General features: G+C 38.8%; 1 protein-coding gene across 2 annotated transcripts in view; it reads right to left on the bottom strand.

Annotated features, from left to right (window-relative positions):
- LIN7A (lin-7 homolog A, crumbs cell polarity complex component) overlaps window positions 1-12500 on the bottom strand; it is a 49971-nt gene that overhangs the window by 19050 nt on the left and 18421 nt on the right. For both annotated transcript variants that reach the window (XM_052774493.1, XM_052774491.1), the window contains exon 2: window positions 10810-10928. In XM_052774493.1, coding sequence (XP_052630453.1) covers window positions 10810-10928 — 119 coding nt within the window. The remainder of the gene's footprint in view (window positions 1-10809; window positions 10929-12500) is intronic.

Below are 12500 nucleotides of genomic sequence, written 5' to 3'. Positions count from 1 at the left end.
TGGGCAAGGACATGTTAAATGCTGCAAAGATCAGGAGGGACTCTGGTCACCCTTAACCTCTTGTACACCATAAACCATGAAACCTCATCTGGTAATTTCTGCACCAATCATAATTTTTGCTTGAACTACAAAGTCTTTAGAAAGGTCTGTGAATTTCAAGCCTCCAGCTTGTTTAGGAAATTGGTCAACTGGTTAACAGCATTTCCATTAAAAATGAGTTAGTTATAAGCTAAATTTGTCCAATTTCAAGTTATAACTGTTGGATGTAATTGGGCCTTTTTCATCTCTTTTGGTAATCTTTCTTTCTTCTCCACTGGAAGTATTTGTAGGCCTTTGTCTCATTTTGGATATCTATGCCCTTTATGATAAGTTTGTCGAGATTTCAAACAGCATTTGGTTTTCTACAAAAAACCCTGCAAACCCATCTAATTGTCCATTTAAGATGACGCCTGAACAGATGAGCACATAAAGGAAGGAAAACAAGTCAAACACAACCAAAAGTGTATGTAAGTAGCGTGGAGGTATGCAGCTTACCAGACCACTCTTCATTTTCATAATGACTTTTTACCTTTGTAACGTAACTCAAGCTCAAAACCAATGTAGTGGAGCACTTCCATTCAGCCATAAACCCATGATAGCTCAATGAAAATGCAAAATCTCTAATGATGGTGTATTTATATTTAGTTTTGCATCTCTTGAATATCAAGTAGAATTTCTGGTTTTGTGCCTGTGTTCTGCTTTTTTAAATTATCTCATGTGATAAGCATGCTCAGGAAAGCATGGATACATCATAAAAGCATATTTTCTCCACCACAGCTACAGCCTCTAGCTAAGATTCTGTACTAAACACGGTCACACACCACAGCCCAGAAGACAGTAGTTCCATGAGGCAGTTGAAAGCAGGCTGCTTTTCTTTCATATCCATCGAGTTGACTCAAAAATTTTTTTTTCATATTGTTTTTTCATTGTGTTAATAGCTACTTTTATCTTTGGTAGTTAATTAAAAAAATGGGGAAGGAACTATTCTGGATGACTGAAGAGAACCTGACAAGACTGTCTTTCTAAATCGCAGTCCTTGTGGAGGACATTGACAACCTGAGAAAACCACTGGCTGTGGAAGAACACCATGGATGCCACCTACACACACTGCAACTTCAAGGTTACGATAAACTTAGACTCTTCTTAAATGAGATTGTTTGAGCAAATGAATCACAAAGGCCCATTTTGTTACGGGTTTGATTAATCTTGGCAGAAGCAGAATTAGGCAATGTCACACCTGTGTTCACAGTGTATACTGTACATCATCTTCATTCTGTCTCTGAGAGCAAGCTGACAAAAGGTCGTCTTCTGTCAATGCCAAAGGACAAGTCAATGGATGCCTGTGAGTATGGTGAAGTTGACATGGTTGAAAAGCACCTTTGCGAGGAAGGCATGTGATACATTATAGGGCTTACTGGAGTACCAAAAAGTCTGTATTCCATAAGTTATTTCCTGCAGCTACTGAATTTGGACAACTTGTAGAAAAAGCTGCTTTGTAACAACTAGTCTATATTAATGAGCTATTTATATCTGACAGAATGTGGTCATTCAAGGTTGATAGCATTCTGAGTATTTTTACATGATAAGCTTTCATTAGCCTGTGAGCAGTTACGTGTTTGCATCGGGAAAACTGTTGGTGTCTATTTTCAAAACCAAACATCTGTATAATTTTTACAATTGTCATAACAATCCCTTTCCCTGAAGTAACACTGCATGGATGTTGCCACATGCAGTAGGGATGCTAACCTATTAAAAAACTCAAACCTGTAAATGAAACTCAGTCTCATTTAACAACCTGAGATGAGACAGTTTTAATTTCAGAAGATGTGGAAGAAACATTATGACTGTTGGCTTTTACATTTTCATAGAGTGTATTTTATTTAAAAGTTTCCTTCTTGGGGGGAGGGGGTTATGGAGGAAATTAGGTCAGTTTTACCAAAGTGAAAAAATGATCCGAATCTTGATGCATTATTAAGCTGTCCTTAGGCAGTAGAAAAAAACAGCACAGGCCTGAAACATTGTTAAAATATAAATGAAGTATGATCATCGTAAGGGCATAGTATTTTAATTTAGGGTGGAATACTTTATGGAGGGTCCAGTTAAAATGCCAAAATATACCTTGCTCTGGCATTTCTTCATTTTTTTGTGTGGAAAAGAGTGGTGCTCACTCGGCTCTGACAGTATCTGTGTTGCTGTCTGAAAGCTGAACTAAGTTTTGGTCCCTGAGTTCTTGCCATATGAGGCTGCGCCTGTCCAAGAAACAACCCAACAGGGGTTACAGGCTGCGGCCAGAATCTCTTTTCTCCCTTCTGCGTGAGCAGAAGAACATAGCAGATGTACCAGGAAATGCATGCTGTCACATCCTCTGCACATATTGGATGAATCAGTTGAAACACTCCTGGTGTTGCTGTTAGGATACACAAGACCTCTGTGTGCTCCCTCTTCTTCCAATGTCGATTCTGTCTGGAAACATCACTCTGACACTGTAAAGTCAATAGGAAGTTACTTGGCACCCTCTTATGAATAAGGAAAAATGGACTTTTATTTGCAAATAAAAATTACCTATATGAGGGACAATAAAAATATGATTGGGTCATTTAGTTTATCTCATCTCCCTTACACACTGTTCTATACTCTGCCCTAAGTCAATGGCAGCTATGATCTGGCATCTTGGAAGACAATGTTATAGGTGTCTCAGAAATTGTATGCTTTGCAGTCACTAAACCTTAGCAAAATTCTGTCTCTTTTGCTGCTTCTACTGCAAGATAATGGGATCAAAAGAAATAGCAACATGTGTGATTAGTTAATTCCCATAAGACTACTTGGAATTCATAGCTTATAATTTAAAACTCTCTCTTAGACCTCACTGCCAGTTACTTTTGAGTTCAAATATATGCCAAGCATTAATAAACACTAACTTCCTCCACTTTATCAGTAAGTCTGTATATGCTGTTGGGGCTGCCGTATGCAATAGCCAGATTCCAAACTTCAACAGATTTGGCAAAACCTTTCCGAAACTAGCACCTAGACGAAACACGACATAACCTGAGCCTGTCATGCAAGTTCATCTCAAGTGTTCCTATCATGCTGAGAAGGCAGGGAGAAGGAGGGAAACTGCTGATGTTTCTTGTCTTAAATACCAACAAAAAATGTAGCTAAAATGGAGTTTTATAACAGTTTTACGATTTCTTTTCTTTTCTGAAGGCACAATTAGAAAATGGAGATTGAGCAGCATTTCTCAGGAGTCTCATCAGTGACATCAGTTAAGCAGAAGCAGGGGGATACTGAGGCTCCATCAAGGCAGAACAGTGGTGCAGCAGCTTCCAACAACCTGTCAGCGTAAATATTCCTCGGTAGTTCACCTTGCTGCTGATTTCTCTCAAGAGGAAGAAGCAGGCCTGAGATGAACTGCAGCAGAGGCTATTCTGTTTATTCCTAAGAGTTTTATGTAATCAAATATGATACTGCAACAATAAACTAAAATGATAATGTGAGGAAAACAAAAAAGATGCTGAGATGCAGCACCCATGTTCCACTGGAGTCACCTGCAGCACACACAACTGCAGCCATGTGCAGAACTAAGAACATCACCTGAGCACCACTCATCAGCGAGTTTTAGTAAATATGGTACAGCTATCCAGATAAACTGTAACATGAACAAGATATGTCATTGTTCGGATTTTATACATTGCAGGACTCTTGCAGCACTCAAATATTTATCTTTTGTGAAAGGCATAATTACGCAAGCAGAGCACAAATGCGAGTAGATATATAGCCATCAGCCAACTCTGAAAATTGATCTTTAATCAAAAGCAATGGGAGAAACACTGATTAAAGACCAGTGATAGGGTCTGGCCCCAGATTCTGGGGTACTACATCTGTGAAATCAATGTATTTAGCTCTAGGCAGCTAAAAAAAAAGTGACAACAGCAGCTGTTTTGAATCTCCTGCAGTGAAGTCATGGAAGTCGTAGGGACTTAGTAATTGCACAGAGACTTAATAATGCCTTCTCTCAGATAATGCTTGGGCAGCTTGGTAAATTCATATAATTGCCATTAATGAAGGCCATCTGCTGAGTGACAAGGTAATCATTCCAAAAGTTCTCATTCATGCCATCCAGGGCTTGCAAGCAACAGAGTAATGCTTCAATCACTTATGGTAAAGTGGTAAATGAAACTTCATTGTTTTTCAAAATTTGCATAATTTCTGGTTACATTCACCCTAAAAATTAGCACATATTTTAACACAGTAGGGTAATTTTATAAAAAAAAATATTTTCTCTGTTTACTGCTAACTTAAGCTTTTCTGCTGAACTTTCTCAATGCCTAATGCAGCATGGTGGCAAGACGAAAAGCAGGCAGCCCATCTTTCGAAATTTGGGGTTTTTTTCTGCCCTAATTTACATACATTAAAAATCCTTCTCTCAACTCATCATTATAGATACAGTACTTCTAACTAGGAGAGGGAAAGCAAAACTCTGTAAAACGTGAAAACATTACTACTTTGCCATACCGTCATCTTTGAATCTAAGTAATGCCCTTTCCAAACAGTGATGTAGGTACTCATTTAGTGGAAATTGTTATCATTATTTTATGTGGCTTTTCATTGCTGGGACAATGGTAATGGAAAAGGGATGGAAAGGTACAACAAAAGATTCTTGCAAATGCTACATAGCCCCAGATTTCAGGTAAGCTGGACTGGTTCAGCTGACATAATAATCCACGCCAATATCTAAAAAAAGATAAAATGCTGAAACTTTACAATTAGCATCCAGGAATGCAAATTCTAATGAAAAGGTACAAATCAATCCATGCATAAGAATGTGAAAATTTGAATGAATTCGGTCAATTTGCACAATTCCATATTTGCTACAGCATGAGTGCTACTGCTAATTAATAGTGCAGTAATTCTGAATAAGCTATCTGGAATACCAGAACAAGGTATAATAAGGTATCAGATTAGCCTATGGAGAACTTTACTTCCTAGCCAGTCTAGCAGGGTATCATGCTAATACAACTATACTGCTTTTATGACCTGAGTTACAAATCTGAGCTGATAAATCTTTCTCACTCTACTCATGTGAGTTGTCCTATTGCCCTTTTCTTAACCAATTGCCTTATTAGTAAGTCCAACATAACCACTTTTGCTTAATCCTGACCAACACCTCTGTTTGCATGGGTAAATGTGACAGTAGGGGACTTCAGACGTCAGGCTTCCTACTGAGCCTTAATCACACTTCTGTGCTCTGAATTATAGCAGTAAGTCTTCTTGACATTTTTTTTTTTTTCCCCAAAGTTGCATCTTGTAATTTAAAAACTTCAAAAGCTGGGCTCACTCTGTGGAGATGAGAGACTGACTGGAATTGTATTTCTCCTCCTGTAACAAATATGCAGCTCCCAGTGAAAAGAAAGAGTAACACAAGGCAGGATTTGAACTCTGGGGCTGCCCTCGGTACCAAACAACAGAGTTTGGCCTGGTGAACCTGTATTTTTACAGGAATGAGATTCATCAGGCAGAAAACAATGGAACACTGCTTTCAGAGGCTATGTCTGGGAGGTGGAGGAACAGCATTAATTATATTGCAAACTGAACAAATTTGAGATTCTTGAAACACAGTGAAACCAGGACTTTAAATGATTCCTACATTAAAATCCTAAATTAATAATTTTAATAAAAGAATTAATGAGAAGTTTCACCTGAGTCTAGCTAATACCCAGATTGTTACATTTAGTACAGCCCTTTAAAATGGAGTACACCACCGTACTAGGATATCTGAAGAGGACAGCTAAGGGTTCCAGCCGACCTCCTGCTGTCACACACTGCATCGCAGTGAAGTAATGAGCCCAGTATCACCAGACCCAGCTTTCACCACCCACCAGCCTTCTTCCGGTTCCCTAATATTTGCAGAGACATATATCAGGGTTAATAAGGAAAAGCGCAGGTAGGCAGCTTGAGGAAATGACCAGATAATAACACATTGCATATTAGCAGCTCTGGGATTCCAGGCGCTCAGACTGCTAAGGCATGAAAATGGAAATTATTAAAGGAAATAATTCCAATATACTGACTAGGCTTGTTGAACTATCTTACCTAGCATATAGTGAAACTATATCTCTAAAGTAACTGGGGGGCATCCAGACCTCATCAGAAATGGGTCGGTGTTCTGCCACTACCATTTTTTTTGCCTGTAAGTCACAAGTGGTCTTTAAATGTCCAGGATGCTCTGTGCCCAAGATAATTTTATAGTAAGTTTAAAAGTTTTAAACTACTGGAGCAGAAACTGAACTACTTTCAAAGACAACACGGTGTTCCACAGATTAAACACACATTTCATACAAAACACGGAACAGTAGAGTATTTTGTGTTGACTGCTCCTCCTTTAAGAAACTATTGTCAGGGACCCAGTCCTGCAAAAGTGCTCTTCTGTGATGACCTGATATTTTGGTGGGAGTCATAAGATAACAGAATGAAATAATGGTTATTTTTCTGTGTCTAGTTACCACACCACATTTTTATAAAGACTTTCTGATCTGATTACTTTTGGTATTGATAAATGTTTCACTGTAGGTATTTACCAGTCAGATTTTCTTTTAAATAATATCCACACAAAAACCCATTAGATTTAATCCTGAAAGAGAAAATGGAGTAGCCAAGGAAGGCTGGGAGGAAAGCAAGATACACCTGAATTTTACATATTTCACATACAGAAATAGAAACCTGAGAATCAACCTGAAAGAAAACTTCCGCTCAACAGGAGATGCATGGGTTTATCAAGCTGTATCGTTACTCTCCTAGCGTTTCAGTACCGATTACCAGATGTTAACAGTAAATGAAATTCCCATAATCTGCTAAGGTATGCCAAGTTTTCTTGTTGATGATTCACTGTATTTTGCTCAACTGTTTATTCTATCTTCTGTGCCTACAGCTCTAAGGTTTCTTGTCAGACTGGAAGTTCATCTTATCTTACAGTTCTCATAACCTCCTTTTTACTGACTCAGAACAATCAAAGTCACAGTATCAATTCAGGTTACCTAGTTGCACGTGAACGTACCTTCTCAGTAGTTCAGTTATGCATTCATTTTTTGCAGCCTTGCCCTTCATCTATTCCAGTAACCCCCTGGGAGTCAGAAGACTATAACATAACAGCAGCTTTGAATAAACAGCAAACACACATGGAAGGGTAAAGGACTTAACGGTATAATGGACAAGACTCATGCATCTTTTGCCAGGTGACAAGGCTATAGAAAGCTAATGAATCTTCATGTAGCTAGGGAGCTTTTGAAACAAGTAATTTAAAAACACAATTAATTTTTTTTTTTTTTTCAAAACTCAATTTTAATGTGACCAGACTTCAGTTAACTTGTTTTCTGGTCTAGGGGTCTTCAGGTGAAAAGGAAATACTGAGGCCATTACATACTTCAGTTATTTCCATTATTTTCAGAGCTAATACGTATTCTTGCCTAGTGCCAGACAGAATATTTCAGTTGGTGGTACTTATATTTAGCTAAGTGAGAACCATTAATCACCACTTCCTGACATAGCATCCTAGAAAAATGCCAAAGTACTTCTACTTAAATTTCACTCATTCAGTCACTCTAAAAAGGTTTTATTTCTATGGGATATTAGTGTGGGGATTTGAACTGGTGGGTTGATTTACTAAGTAAGTTCCCATAAATACAATTCATTACAGCCATTTAATAGATTCCTACACATTAGATTGGAATGTATGTCATCTAATGAAATAACTCATACTTTTAAAGGCTAATTGATCATAAAAGTGACCTCCTCCTTCTGTAGTTAAAGAATTCCTACTCACAGAAGGGACAAGTCACATCTGATCAACACTGTGTGGATTATACTTATCTTTGATTCTTTCACCTGCACTCAGCCCAATACTGAGTTTCTCTGGGGCATATTTTAACAATCAAACTCACTGGATAGTTAAGTGTCCGTAATTTCTTACTGGAAAAGAAAATGTTTATTTCCAAAGCTCCTCCATTACGGAGTTTATAGGACTACAGGAGTCAGCCTTAACCTCTTTTACTAGATTTTCTGATGAAAGAAAGCTAGGCTCAGATCTTGCATTACACGATGAACACACCACACTGCAGATCTGAATCTTTGCATACATATAATAAGCAGCCTCTTCCAGAATTTGCATACTAATACAAAGCCTGCCGCTGCTCCTCATCCCATTTCGATTACTCCTACCTACTGCTCACACCCAGTCTGCTTCACTGTGTTCTCCAGGAAGGCTCTTGTCTTCCAAGCAACTCCCACTTTTCTCGTTACTTCCAAATGACTGTCATGCCTTCACTTGTAAGGTCAACACCTTTTCTCTTCTAGTCTATGTGAGTGCTAATAGAGGGAATTAAAAGCTAGTCACCACACTCTCATGTCTTGCACTTGGGATAAGAGAGGATAAACAATGGGAGGGAGCATCTGCAGGGAGATTTTTGTCTAGCCTCGGCTATCTCAAGCTCAAATACACTCAGAAAAAAACTGTGCTGTTCAATAAAGTAGCTATCAGTCTTTCACAAACTCCAGTGTACATGAAGGACATGCAAGAAGGGCATCCCTGATTAACGGCAAAACCCAACCCAGATATCCTCCAAGCCCTTGCTGCAGTGCTTGGAGATGTATAACAATGTAATGTGACCAAAATATTCCATGATTTTCTAATTAGTTTTTTTAAAAAATGGAAGAAATTATTTTCTGCAGTTTTCCAACAACTCTTCAACTGCTGGAAAAAACAGAGAGTTACAGTCTAAATATTTGCCAAGCGCTTAATGTAAGTAACTGAAAAGAGGAGCCACATGTTGAACAACCTTAAGTACTAGCAATGTATCTATGTCAATTCTCCCACTCTCCCTAAATGAAAAGATTTGTTACTGGGACTTTTATATTTGAAGATTTCTTCTAAGAAAAGATTTACATACATAGTGGTGAATGGCATTAATAATTTTTTGGGGTGTAGAAATTCTGTTCTCTGATAGTGATACATTAGATAGATAGGTTATGATATATATAAAAATATATTAAATATTTTAAAAGAAAGAAATGTTTTTGTTTATGAAGTTGGTAGAACTGATCTAACTGCTCATTTATCATCACTCAAGTCTTGTGTAACAACTAGCTCCAGGGTTCTTAAAGTGGCTATTATTTGGTTGTAAGAATCTAACAGTAATTAGATAGTCTGTCATGTGCAGGAAGTCTTTACACAACACTCTATAAAGACCTTTTGTGCCACTGAGATGATTTTGTCAAAATCTACTTTCAGTTCACTGAATTGAGAGTGCATTTGTCTAAGCCATTTTCCTACTTCCTTGACTCTGTACCTGTTTCAACAAGCTTTGTGTTTGCATTTGCTAAGACTGTTTTCCAGAGATGAATATAAATTTGGTAAGAATTCACTGATGAAGCTGCAAAGACTGAAAGTTGCCTTTAACAATTGGAGTACCAGGCTCTGCTATCTGAAAAAAAAACACTCAACCTCACAACTTTTCAATGCTCTGTGCTCAATTAAAGAAGCATTTAGTTGGTTAAATGAAAGGGCTAGTCAGAATATCAGCTTTTCAGGGCACATAGTGCCATTATTTATTGTCATGGAACACTATTCCCTTCAAAAAGCCTCAAAAACTGCCATTTAATTAAGTGGAAGCCTCTATCTGTTTCTCACATTGAAGAATATATTCCATAAAACAAAGAGTGTGTTGCATTTTGCTTATTAAACTAATGTCTCTTCCTCTCTTTCTTTCTTCCTTCCAGCCACCCAGCAGTCCACTCAATCAATGCGCTGCTGTTGCCTAGTTATCAGGAGTTCAATTCTGCTACCATTGAGGGAACATTAGATTCCCCGTTGATTTCAGCAAGGGAGGATTAGTTCCAGGCACTAAACAGATAAACTGAAACAGAAGTTCTTACAGATTTTCTGCTGAAAAGATGTTGCCTTCATTAGGGCATTTAGAGCTGCTTCTGTCTGGCAGGCTAACAGCACTTAGTCTAGTAGGTAAGAAGTCTGACACAATGTTGTATTAACTCATGGTTTTTGACTAAGAAACTTCTAACAGAAGTACTTGTAATTTAACTAACTGCTTTACAGATACTGCTTGTATGCATGTAGGAAGTGGGGTGCTTCTTCTCTAGCTTGACTAGAAGAAAACAATCATCATTTATGTACTGCTGGGCAGAGCTTAGGAAGGCCCTGACCATGGCTGGCAGGGTAATGATCACAGTTCTAGCAATCTGACAAGGATTTCTGACACGTGGAGCAAGGCCCACTGGGACCCAAACACTGACTTCAATAGCAAGATTCCTGTCGGCTTCAGTTAACTTCAGTGCTTGCACCATTTGTCTCTCACAGCATTCTGATTTTATCAGCACATCCCTATCACACACCTGAGCTCAAAGGAGAGGCATTTGAGCTTGCACTGACCCAACTTGGCATGTCCCCATATCCCAGCACAGTGCTGTACAGGTTAGCACAGACCCTGAAACAGCATGAGCAGAATACTAAAGTACTAATTAATCACCCCTTCTCCTTAGCAAGGCTAATTGCCTCAGGCTTGATGCCTTGCTGAGGCAACTGTTCTGTCTGCTTTTCAGTAACTTCAGCATTCCGCACAGTAGCAGGCAGCTACAGACACATCTCACATCCATCATCCTTCATACAAGGTACTCCTGCTTCTCCAGCACTGGAAGGCAAATAGACTTTTCTTTTCAGGAGAGGGATGTTATTCTGAGAAATAACTAAAAATCTCAATTTCATACCTCTCTGATAGCTGTACAAAACTCACTCTGCAGCACCTTCTTTAGGGACTGTAGTTTGTGTACTGGTACTTCTCCAGATTCTTGCAGTTTCTCCAGTAACTCAATTGCTCTTGCAACATCTGAGTGGGGAAAAAAGAGGAATACAGATCAGTATAAACAGTGACTAATAAGTGACCAAAAGGGGCGCGCTGATGGTCATTTTAAGTTTTAAATCAGCTTTACCAACACATACTGTATGAATCTTGTGTTATACCAGCCTCAGCTAGGCAACAACACTGCCGTTCAGAGATCCAAATCCCAAAGTACGAACAAACCGCGCACATACACATACAACAGACACACACACAAGAGGTTCCATCTTAGTTGCAAGCATTCTTTGGAGCAAAGCTACCAGTTCAAAGTGGCTAATCTGTATTAGCAGACCTAAAATATTTCTTACTTTCTGCATAAGAGAAAGTAGCACAGGAACAGTATGGGGCCTACTTTCAGAAAGTCTGAAAGAATGAAGCTGAGTCCTTATGTAAGCACCCTCAGGATGACAACACCTAAGAAAAATATTTGACCTTTTTTTTCTCATAAATCTATATATCAACTACTGATAAAGAAAGTCTTCTAGAGACAAGTAAAGTCTGCTAGGGAAGAATGGGAAGTCTGCTACAGAAGAGTAAATGTGTAAGGCTCTTGTCTAGGTCTCCAAAGACCTGATCTGCCACACAAAACCCATATGACCCACAGAAATACAGGGAATAATATTTCTGGTGGCCTGAATTCTCCTTAAGCAACTGTGTTTTGTCAAGGGAAAGATGGAAGGGTCTCTGAAGAGCAGTCCAGAGGGCTTAAGTGAGTAACCATATTGAGTGGTGAGCAGGAATCTGGTCCAGTTGAACAGTGCCCATACCCTCACCCTCATAATACTTTTCCTCTTTAACACTAGTTCCTAATTTACACAGTTATTACTAAGATACGTACAAAACCCAAACCCCAACCCATGAGATGCCCAACAATCCTTTATGGCTGGGGACACAGGGGCACAAGAAATAATGGCTGGTCTCATGGAGGCTAGCCTAGTCAAGCAAGGGACACACTGACTTACACGCAGGAGTGAACAGTGACACACATCCTGGTCAGTCTTCAGGATGATAGAGCTTAAATAGAGGGTTTTCTCCCGTGTCCTTTAATGCTACCTTGCAGCTTTTCCTATAAATTTGCTGGTATGGTTGAACCTGGCAATGCTGTTGTCTTGACGGTGTGGTCATTTTCACATCTTCTAGAATTTTTTGCATCGCTACCAGAGCCACTACTGGCCAGTTACACCACTCTACTAAATATAGGTCTGTATCCTAGTGATGAAATGAATGCATAGTACTAAATGATAAAACAGTATTTGAGGCATTTTAATTCTGCACTTTAACTGCACAAAAAATAAATAAACAACCTCCCCCAACCACACGACTCCAAAATGACTACAATGGCTAGAAGCAACCTTATATAATTCTCCTTTCCGATGACAAAGATTGTACTGTTTGTGACTGGGAGATTATGCTAATTGAAACAGTTCTTACAATCCTTGGCTTGTAGCTGAGCTATACTGACCAGATGTCTTATACAACAAAGACATGAGAAGTCTTCTGGAAATAGAAAAGAGATGACAGTAGATGAGCTGCAATAGGAATAAAATCATAATCATATAT

The sequence above is a fragment of the Harpia harpyja genome, chromosome 23, assembly GCF_026419915.1.
Source record: "Harpia harpyja isolate bHarHar1 chromosome 23, bHarHar1 primary haplotype, whole genome shotgun sequence".
NCBI lineage: Eukaryota > Metazoa > Chordata > Aves > Accipitriformes > Accipitridae > Harpia > Harpia harpyja.
This window is presented reverse-complemented; position numbering and strand designations above follow the sequence as displayed.